At 43.5% G+C, this 16,216-nt stretch overlaps 1 protein-coding gene across 2 annotated transcripts in view; it reads right to left on the bottom strand.

Moving 5' to 3' along the window:
- Positions 1–16,216, bottom strand: part of EPN3 (epsin 3) — a 113,535-nt gene that overhangs the window by 12,107 nt on the left and 85,212 nt on the right. For both annotated transcript variants that reach the window (XM_063963620.1, XM_063963621.1), the window contains exons 4-7: positions 14,567–14,650; positions 14,277–14,381; positions 11,820–11,955; positions 7,770–7,949 (exon numbers count right to left, since the gene is read on the bottom strand). In XM_063963620.1, coding sequence (XP_063819690.1) covers positions 7,770–7,949; positions 11,820–11,955; positions 14,277–14,381; positions 14,567–14,650 — 505 coding nt within the window. The remainder of the gene's footprint in view (positions 1–7,769; positions 7,950–11,819; positions 11,956–14,276; positions 14,382–14,566; positions 14,651–16,216) is intronic.

The raw sequence follows: 16,216 nt of genomic DNA, 5'->3' as shown, positions 1-16,216 counted from the left end.
AGGTCCTTCAGTCCGGACCAGATGTCAGCACTCGCTCCAGACTGCCCTGCATCACCGCCAGCGGGAGGGCTCGGAATTCTTAGCCTTTTCCTCGCACCCCCAGTTGCAGGAGAATGTGAAGGAGGAGCTGTTGACGGGTCACGTTCCGCTTGACTTGACAATTTTCTCACCAGCAGGTCTTTGAACCCCTGCAGACTTGTGTCTGCCAGAAAGAGAGATACAACGTAGGTTTTAAATCTAGGATCGAGCACGGTGGCCAAAATGTAGTGCTGATTTCAACAGATTGACCACCCGTGAATCCTGGTTAAGCGAATGAAGGGCTCCATCCACAAGTCCCACATGCCTAGCGGAATCGCTCTGTTTTAGCTCCTCCTTCAATGTCTCCAGCTTCTTCTGCAGAAGCCTGATGAGGGGAATGACCTGACTCAGGCTGGCAGTGTCTGAACTGACTTCACGTGTGGCAAGTTCAAAGGGTTGCAGAACCTTGCACAACGTTGAAATCATTCTCCACTGCGCTTGAGACAGGTGCATTCCACCTCCTTTGCCTATATCGTGGCCAGATGTATAGGCTTGAATGGCCTTTTGCTGCTCCTCCATCCTCTGAAGCATATAGAGGGTTGAATTCCACCTCGTTACCACCTCTTGCTTCAGATGATGGCAGGGCAGGTTCAGGTATTTTTGGTGGTGCTCCAGTCTTCTGTACGTGGTGCCTGAGCGCCGAAAGTGGCCCGCAATTCTTCGGGCCACCGATAGCATCTCTTGCACGCCCCTGTCGTTTTTTAAATAATTCTGCACAACCAAATTCAAGGTATGTGCAAAACATGGGACGTGCTGGAATTTGCCCAGATGTAATGCACGCACAATATTGCTGGCGTTGTCCGATGTCACAAATCCCCAGGAGAGTCCAATTGGGGTAAGCCATTCTGCGATGATCTTCCTCAGTTGCCGTAAGAGGTTTTCAGCTGTGTGCGTATTCTGGAAAGCGGTGATACAAAGCGTAGCCTGCCTAGGAACGAGTTGGCGTTTGCGAGATGCTGCTACTGGTGCCGCCGCTGCTGTTCTTGCAGCGGGAGGCAATACATCTACCCAGTGGGCTGTCACAGTCATATAGTCCTGAGTCTGCCCTGCTCCACTTGTCCGTGGTTAAGTGGACATTGGGTACAACTGCATTTTTTAGGACATTGGTGAGTCTTTTTCTGAGGTCTGTGTACATTTTCGGTATCGCCTGCCTAGAGAAATGGAGCCTAGATGGTATTTGGTACCGGGGACACAGTACCTCAATCAAGTCTATAGTTGGCTCTGAATTAACGATGGATACCGGAACCACGTTTCTCACCGCCCAGGCTGCCAAGGCCTCAGTTATCCGCTTTGCAGCAGGATGACTGCTGTGATATTTCATCTTCCTCGCAAAGGACTGTTGTACAGTCAATTGCTTACTGGAAGTAGTACAAGTGGTCTTCCGACTTCCCCTCTGGGATGACGATCGACTCCCAGCAGCAACAACAGCAGCGCCAGCAGCAGTAGGCGTTACACTCAAGGATGCATCGGAGGAATCCCAGGCAGGAGAGGACTCGTCAGACTTGCCAGTGACATGGCCTGCAGGACTATTGGCTTTCCTGGGTAAGGAGGAAATTGACACTGAGGGAGTTGGTGGTGTGGTTTGCAGGAGCTTGGTTACAAGAGGAAGGGATTTACTGGTCAGTGGACTGCTTCCGCTGTCGCCCAAAGTTTTTGAACTTGTCACTGACTTATGATGAATGCGCTGCAGGTGACGTATAAGGGAGGATGTTCCGAGGTGGTTAACGTCCTTACCCCTACTTATTACAGCTTGACAAAGGCAACACACGGCTTGACACCTGTTGTCCGCATTTGTGTTGAAATAATTCCACACCGAAGAGCTGATTTTTTTTGTATTTTGACCAGGCATGTCAATGGCCATATTCCTCCCACGGACAACAGGCGTCTCCCCGGGTGCCTGACTTAAACAAACCACCTCACCATCAGAATCCTCCTTGTCAATTTCCTCCCCAGCGCCAGCAACACCCATATCCTCATCCTGGTGTACTTCAACACTGACATCTTCAATTTGACTATCAGGAACTGGACTGCGGGTGCTCCTTCCAGCACTTGCAGGGGGCGTGCAAATGGTGGAAGGCGCAAGCTCTTCCCGTCCAGTGTTGGGAAGGTCAGGCATCGCAACCGACACAATTGGACTCTCCTTGGGGATTTGTGATTTCGAAGAACGCACAGTTCTTTGCTGTGCTTTTGCCAGCTTAAGTCTTTTCTTTTTTCTAGCGAGAGGATGAGTGCTTCCATCCTCATGTGAAGCTGAACCACTAGCCATGAACATAGGCCAGGGCCTCAGCCGTTCCTTGCCACTCCGTGTCGTAAATGGCATATTGGCAAGTTTACGCTTCTCCTCAGACGCTTTTAATTTTGATTTTTGGGTCATTTTACTGATCTTTTGTGTTTTGGATTTTACATGCTCTGTACTATGACATTGGGCATCGGCCTTGGCAGACGACGTTGATGGCATTTCATCGTCTCGGCCATGACTAGTGGCAGCAGCTTCAGCACGAGGTGGAAGTGGATCTTGATCTTTCCCTATTTTTTTAACCTCCACATTTTTGTTCTCCATATTTTAATGCGCACAACTAAAAGGCACCACAGGTATACAATGTAGATGGATGGATAGTATACTTATGGACGACGAGTGACGACACAGAGGTAGGTACAGCAGTGGCCTACCGTACTGCTATATACAGTATAATGGACCTGGTGGACACTGTCAGCAGACTGCTAAACTAGTACTACTAGTATAAAGAAAAAAAGCCACCACAGGTATACAATGTAGATGGATGGATAGTATACTTATGGACGACGAGTGACGACACAGAGGTAGGTACAGCAGTGGCCTACCGTACTGCTATATACAGTATAATGGACCTGCTGGACATTGTCAGCAGACTGCGTTTATAGTATAAAAAAAAAAGCCACCACAGGTATACAATGTAGATGGATGGATACTTAGTATACTTATGGACGACGAGTGACGACACAGAGGTAGGTACAGCAGTGGCCTACCGTACTGATATATACAGTATAATGGACCTGGTAGACACTGTCAGCAGACTGCGTTTATAGTATAAAGAAAAAAAGACACCACAGGTATACAATGTAGATGGATGGATAGTATACTTATGGACGACGAGTGACGACACAGAGGTAGGTACAGCAGTGGCCTACCGTACTGCTATATACAGTATAATGGACCTGGTGGACACTGTCAGCAGACTGCATTTATAGTATAAAAAAAAAAGACACCACAGGTATACAATGTAGATGGATGGATAGTATACTTATGGACGACGAGTGACGACACAGAGGTAGGTACAGCAGTGGCCTACCGTACTGCTATATACAGTATAATGGACCTGGTGGACACTGTCAGCAGACTGCGTTTATAGTATAAAAAAAAAAGACACCACAGGTATACAATGTAGATGGATGGATACTTAGTATACTTATGGACGACGAGTGACGACACAGAGGAAGGTACAGCAGTGGCCTACCGTACTGCTATATACAGTATAATGGACCTGGTGGACACTGTCAGCAGACTGCGTTTATAGTATAAAGAAAAAAAGACACCACAGGTATACAATGTAGATGGATGGATAGTATACTTATGGACGACGAGTGACGACACAGAGGTAGGTACAGCAGTGGCCTACCGTACTGCTATATACAGTATAATGGACCTGGTGGACACTGTCAGCAGACTGCGTTTATAGTATAAAAAAAAAAGACACCACAGGTATACAATGTAGATGGATGGATACTTAGTATACTTATGGACGACGAGTGACGACACAGAGGTAGGTACATCAGTGGCCTACCGTACTGCTATATACAGTATAATGGACCTGGTGGACACTGTCAGCAGACTGCGTTTATAGTATAAAGAAAAAAAGACACCACAGGTATACAATGTAGATGGATGGATACTTAGTATACTTATGGACGACGAGTGACGACACAGAGGTAGGTACAGCAGTGGCCTACCGTACTGCTATATACAGTATAATGGACCTGGTGGACACTGTCAGCAGACTGCGTTTATAGTATAAAAAAAAAGACACCACAGGTATACAATGTAGATGGATGGATACTTAGTATACTTATGGACGACGAGTGACGACACAGAGGTAGGTACAGCAGTGGCTTACCGTACTGCTATATACAGTATAATGGACCTGGTGGACACTGTCAGCAGACTGCGTTTATAGTATAAAGAAAAAAAGACACCACAGGTATACAATGTAGATGGATGGATAGTATACTTATGGACGACGAGTGACGACACAGAGGTAGGTACAGCAGTGGCCTACCGTACTGCTATATACAGTATAATGGACCTGGTGGACACTGTCAGCAGACTGCGTTTATAGTATAAAAAAAAAGACACCACAGGTATACAATGTAGATGGATGGATACTTAGTATACTTATGGACGACGAGTGACGACACAGAGGTAGGTACAGCAGTGGCCTACCGTACTGCTATATACAGTATAATGGACCAGGTGGACACTGTCAGCAGACTGCGTTTATAGTATAAAGAAAAAAAGACACCACAGGTATACAATGTAGATGGATGGATACTTAGTATACTTATGGACGACGAGTGACGACACAGAGGTAGGTACAGCAGTGGCCTACCGTACTGCTATATACAGTATAATGGACCTGGTGGACACTGTCAGCAGACTGCGTTTATAGTATAAAAAAAAAAGACACCACAGGTATACAATGTAGATGGATGGATAGTATACTTATGGACGACGAGTGACGACACAGAGGTAGGTAGAGCAGTGGCCTACCGTACTGCTATATACAGTATAATGGACCTGGTGGACACTGTCAGCAGACTGCGTTTATAGTATAAAAAAAAAGACACCACAGGAGTGTTTTTCAGGCAGACAAACGTATACTGGTGGTCACTGTCAGCAAAACTGTGCACTGTACTCCTGCTATAGCTGCTCCCCAGTCCCCACAATTAAGCAGTGTGAGCACTCAGCACAGATATATCATGCAGCACACTGAGCACAGATATGGTATGGAGCGTTTTTTTCAGGCAGAGAACGGATAAAAAACTGGTGGTCACTATTAGCAAAACTCTGCACTGTACTCCTCCTAACAGCTGCTCCCCAATCCTCCCCACAATAAGCTAAGCAATCAGATCAACTGTGTAACTATATAAACGGAGAGGACGCCAGCCACGTCCTCTCCCTATCAATCTCAATGCACGTGTGAAAATGGCGGCGACGCGCGGCTGTTTATATAGAATCCGAATCTTGCGAGAATCCGACAGCGGGATGATGACGTTCGGGCGCGCTCGGGTTAACCGAGCCATACGGGAGAATCCGAGTATGGCTCGGACCCGTCTAAAAAGGGTGAAGTTCGGGGGGGTTCGGTTTCTCGGAAACCGAACCCGCTCATCACTATCTATAATGGGTGCATCCTTGGATTGTCAGGGTGCCAGGATTCGGGACAAAAAGTCCTTATTATAATCTACTATAGAAATATAGAAGGCAAAAAAATGCACAATTACAGTATCTTTTATTATAAAACAACATATAGTACTAAATTGATATACTCTAGGCCCCTGGGGTAGTTATGTCCTTGAGTAGTTGCATGATCTGTATTCCTGGCTAGGCAAAGAATGAATAATGCTTGTTTGTTACAGTAGAACATGTTTGCCCAATGGCTTGTGATTCCCTGGCCGAGACTCTGAAAAGTCTACAGACATCTGGGCACGCTGGACATCTAAATTCTAATGAGCAATATCGGGCTGTAGCTTTACTGGAGCTTCTATAGCTGCTGTAACTTTACTGCACTGGCGGTGGGTGGTGCAATACAGTTATTTTTTTGTTCATTGAGACGCAGCCTGTGTGACATTATGATGTCACGCAGCACTATTGAGACAGGCAGAACAGATGAGCCACGGCAGCGGGCGGCCAGAAGAAATCGAAGAAAGAAAGTGTGGCGTCTGGAGAGACACTTGTGTGTGCTAGGGCCAGAGTCTGCAGGTATTCATTCATGTTGTTTGAGAATGAGATAATATATTTATTAGTGTGCACTATTTTAACAACGCTCTGGAGCTAGGGCTAGAGAGACACTTGTGTGGGCTGGAGTCAGGGTCTGTTGGTAACTATTCATTCATGTTGTTTGAGATATTATATATATTAATGCGCACTATTTTAACAACGTTCTGGAGCTGGGTCTAGAGAGACACTTCTGTGGGATGGGGCTGTAGAGACACTTGTGTGGGCTGGAGAGACACAAGTGGGGATGAGGTTTTGTGGGATGGGGCGCACAGCACAATGGGGGAAGGGGTGCACAGCACCACACTCTTCCGTGAGACCATGTCTCTTTTTCATTTGCGCATGCAAAAGCTCCCACATGGGGGGATACCAGACAAATCTTGCAAGGGGTGTCTCTGGTTGTGAAACCAATCAGCATAATCTAAATCTGATAGCAAAGTATAAATTCTCCATGTAAAGTCAATGGTATATACAAGGAGCAATCAAATAAAGACCAGACATTATGCAAGTCCATTTGTTTATGATGCTTTGAAATTAAGTTCTTCTAATACATCCACATTCAACAGCAGCAGTGACTAGTAAGAATTCAGGGAATACAGAGGGGGAAATGTAAGGAAGAGTGATTAGTCAAAATCACTGATGCAGGAGTTAATGTGGTAATTCTTTAAAGGCAAAGGGCCTAATTCAGCACTGGACGCAGGAGTGCTGAAATCGCTATTTGGCGATTTCAGCACTTCTGCACATGCGTGCATGCTACCGCGTGATGACTAGAAGTGCCTTCGTGTCCGAATGCAGTCTAAGTCCCGACGGGAGCAGTGATGGGGCGTCGATGCAGTGTTGTTGTTTTGTTGTTGTTGGTTTTTTTTTGGGGGGGGGCGATGAAGCACCGTTCAGGGGGGAAGGGTGTGGTCAGAACAACGGAGGTATGTCTGAACCATTTGTGGGGTAGGCCGCGACAGCTGCATGACAGCCCACCGACTGCCTTAGCAGCTAGGCTTCCCTAAACATGTTTAGCAAAGCATTAGCATTTCAGCAGGATAGGGGGGGACCCGGCATGCGGAGCTGCCTTGCCCTGTGCTGGACAGTCCTCTGCATGTTAGTGGAAAGAGTGAATTAAGTTCACAATGGAAACTAACACGTTTTGGGCCAGTATCAGCTGTAGTTGTGCAAAAATTTGTACAACTACTGCTGATGCTGAGTTAGGCCCGAAACCTGTTAATTTTCATTGTGAAAAAAATATCTAATTTCCAAAATGTCAGGTTATGCTTATTATTATTATTTTTTTTTAAACCCCTTAAATCTCTGCATCTTTCCATGTAGCACCTTTCCAAGTACCCCACAAGCTGGAGGTGGACCCCTCTATATTTTACACACACCATTCATTATAGCCCTATTTAAAGGTAATTGTAAAGAGGGTTTATTACCAACGTTACAGCATTGAGATGGTAAACATTTTATAATACAGTATACAGATAATGTCATTTTTGAGAAAGCAGTTATTTTAGAAACATACAGCACGATATGTGCAGAAAATACTCTGGTAAATATAGTAAGAATAAATATATTGTAGTATAATAATAATAATTGTAACATAGAATACCTCCATTTATAGTTATTTACATTCATAGTTCTGTACATTTTGGGACAGAATTGTTAGACTTACCACTGCTGTTGTGCCCCCAAGGATCAGACGTAGGGCCCTTTACAACTGGGGGCTCCTGCCAGCTTGATGGTCCATCACAGCTGAAAATGATACTTTGGCTGGTGTGGTCTGCTCTTAGCTGAGTGGCATGAGGAACTGGGTCCCAGGGCAGGGAAGAGCTGCTTATGTTTGCATAATGATCTGAAATGAGTAAAGACTTATAATTACAAACTTGTTGTGCATCACGGATCATTAATGCTGGCCATACATTAGGACGACCCACATCCGATGCTAATGGTCTCACGATTTCCCATGTACTCCCTGGGAAGCTCCCTGGCAGTCCTGGCCTCACGAGTTACAAACGATGTGCTAATGACCCGTCGTTAAACAATCCATTGTGTGCCTTACAAAAGAAAAAAGTCCAGGGAAATGCCACTCAAGATCATACGATTACGACGGATAATAAGGGCTGCACGTATAATCAGAGGATGCGAAGTTCAACCCGCAGGACCATGCGCTGCATTGTAATTGTACACATATCATGTACGATATGCACATGATGAGGCGTCGATATCGTGTATTCGTACATGATATTGACCTAGTGTATGGCCAGCATAAGAGTTTATTAATTTCTGCGCCTAGCGAACTGGAATAAATTATATACATATTAGGGCATACAGGATGCCGGTGATCACATGACCAACACCGGCACCTCAACAATTAGAATTCCGACTGGGAAGGGCTAATTATTGTATCCCTCCCCTGTTCCCTACCCTAACCTGCGTGGAGTGGCTGCTAGGGCTAAGACATGGGGGGTGGCGGCTACAGCAACCCCCCTTCCCCCTCCAGTGCCTAACCCTAACCCCTTCCCCCCGAGCCCTAACCCTAAGTCTAACAATTCACCCCAATACATACTTTTGGGATGTCGGCGGTCAGTGCGCACAAGTGATCGCAGCCTGCTAAGCTAAAATACACTCCTCCATAGGTGCGGACTAATTGATCGCAGCAGCAGCAAAAAGTTGCTGGCTGCGATCAACTCGGAATGACCACCATTCTCCAGTAGAATCCACTACATTAGATGGGGGGGAAGGGGGATCCATACTCACCTATTCCTTGCGCAGATTGGGTCTACTTGTCCAGAAGACATCCAGAGGATAAAAATAAAACGCGTTAACCGATCCAGCCGGACACAGGAGAGCTATATGTATATACACAAATAGATCCTCTTTACGAATGATGGAACCCACGTGATTTCCGTCATTCCAGCAAGAGATACAAAACCCCTGATAAGTGTCATGTTTTCATGGCCGCAATTGCGAAAAACACATGAATCCGGAAACATATTCCAGATACTGTGCGTGTTTTCACATAGCAGCGGGTAAATTTGACTGCAATAACAAAAAAATAAGAGCTTTAATTGAATTGCCCAAAAAAAACATCAGGCAAAAAACAGAACGAACAAGCCAGTTTTTTTTTTTTTTTGCGGTAAATTTACTACAATCAATTGATTCCCCCCCTAAAGCTGTCACATTTCCCTAATAAGCAGCAGAATGTTACGGTAACACGGAATGTATTTTACCTTTCTGCTCAATATCTGAAAATGTAAATGTTGGTATCTATTGATTTGGTACACAAATGGCTTTAATGTGGAACTATTTTACAGGATGTGATTACTGTATTAACATTTGTCTTCACTTAATTCTCATCTGATTGTGCTCAGAAAATCATACAGAATTAGAATTCAGCAATATTTCTGCAAGGTCTGTCCTGCAACCCAAATCACTTTGATTAATGCTAAATCTGTCTACTGGTGGTAATGAATGTTACAGTCGACTAATATCTTAGAGCTAATCTTATATGACACTTTTCATACTATAGAACCAGTCCGGAACAACTGCTAGTGCAGCATTTTAATGATTTAGGTCAGTTTAAAATGCAACTTTATCACTGTCACATGTAATAACTAATATCTTTTTTTTCATGGAGTCTTTAAATGTGTTTCCACTTCCAATATAATAGGAGTTAAGTTATAACAAAATATTTGATACAAGTTATGCATTTTTATTTTATTATCAAGTCAGTTGCAAACTGTATATCTGTTTCAAACCCTGTCAAAGGGAAGTGGTTAAGATACCGCCGCACGGGATCTCGGCGATCACAATGCCAACACCAGAATCTCGCACAGCGCTACAATGCCATCACCGGAATACCACTGAGGTAGGTGATTCTCCCTCTGTGGGTGTCCACGACCGCGTGCCCACAAGGGGCTTACTAGCGCTCGCCCCGCTGCCGGCACACTAGTGGCCTGGATGCCGCTATCGCTATACTGACGCCCGGCATCCCGCCCATCTGTATTTCATACCGAACGCCTGTTGTATTTTAAGCATTTCCTTTTATGAAACATCACCTGCAAGGAATGCAGGCCAGTAGTGGTTTTCATGTATAATAAAATATTTTTTTCACTTAAAAGAAGCGCTTATTTATGTAGTTATGCTGCCTTTCTATTAAAATTTGCTACCAAGCCCTAAAAATTATCACCAAATAAAACAGTGATTTGTAAGTCTTTATGAGGGCTACTTACAATGGGGAAGGAGCTGTGACATGTGTTCCAAAAAGAGCCCATGGGTGACTCTCTCCCCCCACCCACCACCCTCCCGCTCATTTGTGGTTCTGTCCCACTTCCCCGGCCCATGTGTACCTTCCTACCTCCCTCCTTGGTTCTTCGACTGAAGCATTTTTTACACATTTCAAGGTTTTTTAAATATTGTGTATATATTTTCGTTAATAATAATCACCAAAAGGCACAAAATAACTAAAAGAAATACATAGGGTTGGTCGTATGAAAATAGCATCAAATCACTAATGCGAAAAAATATATAGGGATACTAGATGTATGACAACTCCCTGGGTGACTCACTGTGGCTGGTCACAGTCCCTTGTGCATGGTGCCTGGCTGACCTGACTAAGTAGTCTGTGATTGGAGTGCTCAATATTGTGGCGCGTGCCGGCAGCAGACATTGAACAGAGATCTTGGCAGATAATGGCAGCAGGAAAAATGGACTCTCGCTCTGTCAACTAGTTTCGTCCTTATTCTAAGACATCTAATATCAAATCAGTAATATCAATAATTGGGGAAGCATCAGTACTCCATCTTGCCCGGGGTGCTGAATTGTCTAGCTATGGATATAAAAGAGCTGGTCCCAACAACGGCAAAAAGTAAAGGGATAGTGACTGCTATCACTTTATGTCAGGGTCCAGACCTGGATGACCTGATGTGTATAGCCATGGGTTAGTGCTTGTGTAATCACTACTGACGACCAGAGTGGAATCATTCAGATACTTTTCTGGGGAAAAAATGCATTACTGTAACCCATAGGTTACAATACCAAACACAATCTTAAGATGGTGATAGCTAACAGGGCCAAGTTCCAAGAACTAAGCTTTTTGGGGAATGCAGTTATCGCTGGTCACTATACCGACGCCGGGATCCCGACTGAGTAATAGCTCGACAGTCAGCATACCAACTGACATGGACTATTCCCACTCGTGGGTGTCCACGACACCCATAGAGTGGGAACAGAACCTGTGGCAAGTGCAGTGAACCACCGAGCCCGCAATCTAAAGCTCTGGATACCAGTGTCGGTATGGTGATCGGCAGGATCCCAAACGCCGGTCACTCAACCCCTTTTTGGGGCTTGGTTAATCGGGCATAATCATAGTTTCCAAAGACAGCTATAAGGACTGATGCAGCAATCTTTAAGATGGGGACCACAGTTGATATTCTATATCTTGCTGCATTACCCCCTTCTTAAATTGCCCGAGTCGATACAGTAAATTGCAACAATCCTCCAAAAACAGACATTTGTTATATTGATGTCTTGAAAAAGCCATATGCAAAGCAGCGTACTAGTTCCAAGTTTCATATATCTATCAGGGAGTGTGACCAACTTTCTAATATTTGGATCCAAACATTAAGCAGACATCGGATATGTTCCTAAGGATTATTGACATGATGTTATCAAGCCACGTAAAGACTTTACAAAAGTAAACATTAAATCTGTTGATACTTACTTGTTGGTCCGGAAGTTGGAAACAAAGAGGTTGTTGTACTTGATAGTGGAAGAGAACTGACATCATGGTAATCCCAGATGTTTGACGTATTGGATTGAGATGGGCCAAATATATCAATGAGTTCCGATACGTGTGTCTAAAGAATGATCAGTAGTAATCATTACTTACTAGTAGTAACCATGTATGAATCTCTATCTATATTTTGTCCTGAACTCTAGAATTCACAACAGTCCCACAGTTCATAAAATAAATATCTTTCTCATACTATTTCCACTTCATAGTATCAATTATAATACTACTTTTCTAAGCCAACATTAAAATCAGGCATGTTTTATAAAGCATAAATGTAACCATGTCACACATAGTCAAGTTACCTGGACAAGCTGCACCCTTTACAGACAATTTAGGTGCTTTAAAGTGCGCATACACTTACACGATATGGCACTTTTTCACACGATTTCCACCCATTGGGCCGATAAATCGTGAAAAGTGTCACATCGTATGTGTTTTACCTCCGATTTTGATCCGATGCATACAGGATCCGGAGATCGTCATGGCTCCCACAAGGATTTGTCGTATACCGTAGCCAAAACTGGGATCGAATACGATACATCATCTGCAAAAGGACCACATACGATGTATCGTATGCAGTCCAGCCACCTGGGAGCTGCCAGGTGAGTTGGCGGGGTATCGCATGCGAGGTTCACACGCGATACCTCGCACTAGTGGATGGGCACCTTTAGACCTAATTAATCACAAAAATTGCGGCATGTACAGACTGAAAGTAACTGCTGAGTCTGATCAATGTCCTTTAGGGATCTATGAGATGTTTATGTAGGTGTAGAGTAAATCCAGTTGCTGATGATCACATCTCAGGATGCCAGCAGTCATAGTTCCAACATAAATCTACAGCAATGGTAAACAACCTAGGGCTGGCAAAAATCCTGGCATATGCATGTTCCCAGCAGCTGGTAAGCCACAAGTTGCCACAGTCTTGTCTGAAAAATAATTAGTGGTGGTCATTGAGATGCCATTTTTATTTTTGCAGGCTTATCTGATAAAAGTATATCATATACATTTATTTTAATAAAATATTTATATTAAATTGTATACATTTATTTTTCTTATTAATATTGCTTAAGTTTGCCCTATGCAGATTGGAGCATGCTAAAGATAGTGTTTTCTTCTTCATATTGAAATCCAATCAAGATCAATGCGCCAACCCAGCAATATAGCGATGTGATATAACAATATATTGCATCGTCATACACAATGCACGTTCCTCCATACGACGACGTAATATATCATTACATGCTTACTGTAAAGACACTGTGTCATCTGGGGCATTGTCTATCTAATGTGCAGCACGTCAGGTGGATGATACAACCACCCAATTAATCAAATAATGAACTGGATGGATTTGCGAGTACCCAACTTTAGTATAGACACATTTCCCACTACAAGCAGTAATATTGATATATTTTACATGTCAATCAGAAAATACAGCAGCATTAAGTGAAATGTACCCAGCCCGACATCGCTTCCAATGGGACCCGGCTGTGGCAAATGCATATACATTTGCTGATGCCGGGTCCGACGCAGGCAGCATGTCATCACTAGTGACATCCCCCATGGGCCCTGCTGCAGGGCCAACGAGGGCTGACGGTAGTAACCTGGGGGAGTGCACATATCATGGGCACACTAGACCAGGGGTAGCCAACCCTGGTCCTCAAGAGCTACCAACAGTTAATGTTTTCCAGCTCTCCTCACAGAATCATGAGTGGAGTAATTAGCTCTACCTGTGGAACTTTTAAAATGTGTCAGTGAGTAATGGCTGCACCTGTGCACCTGCTAGGTGAGCTGGAAAACGTGAACCGTTGGTAGCTCTCGAGGACTGCACTAGACGATGTAACCGATATGTCACTCTAATCCGCGGGATAGGGCGACATATCATCCAGTTTGTACCCAACTTTAGACTTTCACAAGTTTCAACAACAGTCTAAAAGCGGGGATTACCTATAACCGTGACAGAGATACAGGAATAAAATGCACCTACAAAGGTTCACATTCTATCAGTATCATGTTATATGTATTTAAAATACCAAGAAACATGTGTCAAGCTATCAACTCTACTTATATAATACTATGTCAGCCTAATAATATTATGGGCAGGGCATTGCATAAGCATGTGTAATCTTGAAACCCTTGCTATATATTATGGTCAGTACTGGATTTTCAATTAATTGGACTAGTCACCTGCTAGTACTGTGTGTCAGAAGCGAAACAGAAGGAGAGCAATTATCTAAGCCTCCATTGAATATATTAAACCTATTCTTTCTTATACCCACACCCAGTGGGGACATGAAAATACAGTAGTAGTAACTTGGCCAGCATTATATTCCAACTGATGATTTTATTGGTCTAGGGAGCTTCCAGGCAGGTACTGTATATTATTACCTCCTTTTTCTTCTCTGCTCTTTGCTCATCATAGTCTTCCGACAAGTGGGTCTCCATCAGAGCCTTCTCAATTAGTGATATCTCACCTTGATGCACCTGCTTCTCCTAAATGGAAACCAATCTGTATTACAACCAAACAATACATTTACATAGCTCACAAGGTGAGATAGTGTGCACATAGGGCTGGGGCCACTTTATAATTGTGTAATTCAGAACACTAAATAAGTAAATAATAGTATGTATAAAGACATCCATTTAAAAACCACTCACTGGTGATGTAAACGGCATACCTTTTCATATTCCTCTTTACTTTGATTCAGTGCTGCTTGCAACTGTAAGTCTTCTTTCTCGTCAGGTGCAGAAGGGACTATTTTCTGTAATGAAATATATATAAATGAGTGCTACTCAGGGGTGTTGCCAGAACTTTGTGTGCCCCATAGCAACATACTGAAGGAGCACCTGTCCCAGCGCTTCTTGAGAAACACCTCTCTGCAGACGTAATTCATTTTATGCCCCATAATAGTGCCCTAGATCATTTTCTGAATCATAATAGTGTCTAGTTAATATTATGCCCCATAGTAGTGCCCTAGTTTATTATATGAACCATTACAGTAGTTCCCTAGTTTACATGCTGTCACATTGTAGAGCTGCCAATGCACATTATGCCACAGAGAATCCTCAATTTACATTATGACCCCTATTCATACTATGCCACATCAGAGTGCCTTCCAGTTCAAATTATGCCACATTAGTGCTCCATTGTTATTATGAGACACTATAGTGCCTCCACTGCATATTGTGCTACATTACAGTGCCCCAGTTCTTATTGTGTAACATTATAGTTCCCATCATATTACAATGAGTAGATGAGATTATGACACATTACAGTGCTCTCCGGTTCAAATAATGCCACATTACAGTGTCCCCTTACCATTCTAACATCCACTACACACACTTCTCACTGAAAATGTAATGTCACACAATTCAGGCTGGGCAGTGGATCAGACCCAATTGCTTAGCAGGCAAATCTAGGAAATTAGTATGCCACTTTATAACCCCGTGTCCAGGCCCCCCTAAGCCCCTGAGTCCCATAGCAATGGCACCCCTTGTACCCACTATGGTTACACCCATGGTGTTACTATAATTATTTTCCTAATAAATAAACTTACTATCAAGTGAGACACAACTGCACAAATACATTTAAAACACGGGTGCACATGTATTATCCTTAAAGATCTGTAAATGCATGGCCCTGCTTTGCTCATTATCAAGGCATTATCGAGGCGAAGAAGGGCCAATTACTAACGCAATGTAATAATAAAGCATCACCTCTCGGGCAATTCGCACTCTCCCTCTTGTAGTTGCTATAAGGGATTCTTTGCACGTACTGGTCAAAACCCCCGCAGCTTTAATTTAAAAAAAAAAAAAAAAACATTTTTAACAAAAAAAAGTTATCATTTTCTGTAAGCACAATCAGTGGCTGCATATTCCAACAGCCAGGGACATTGCTGTGTATGTGGTAGTGAAAACTGTAGCTGTCCAAATTGATAGCTGCAGTTGTCAGAGCAGTCAGTTCCACTGACCATTCATAACTCGCCAAACCAGATTGGTGCCTTATCTAGGTATAGCAGCGCCAATAATGACAGGGGGCATACCGCCCTCAACATTCTGATCACTTCCCTGCATTACAACACACAAGGAAGTGGTAACTGCAGCACATTACATGCACAATTACCGCAACTACATGCAGTACATCTCCACAGTACATTGTGGGTCTTTTGGGATAAATTCAGTTTGCCAGAAAAAAAAATTTCTGCAGCAAAACCTCATGGCTTTAACTTTTTGCTATTGAACTAGAAAATTGTGTTAGGTTAATGTGGGTTTTAAATAGAAAAATCTTTTAGGTCCCCCCTTAAACTAGTTGGTAACTTTGTAAAGGT

Source organism: Pseudophryne corroboree, chromosome 3 (assembly GCF_028390025.1).
Source record: "Pseudophryne corroboree isolate aPseCor3 chromosome 3, aPseCor3.hap2, whole genome shotgun sequence".
Classification (NCBI taxonomy): Eukaryota; Metazoa; Chordata; class Amphibia; order Anura; family Myobatrachidae; genus Pseudophryne; species Pseudophryne corroboree.
This window is presented reverse-complemented; position numbering and strand designations above follow the sequence as displayed.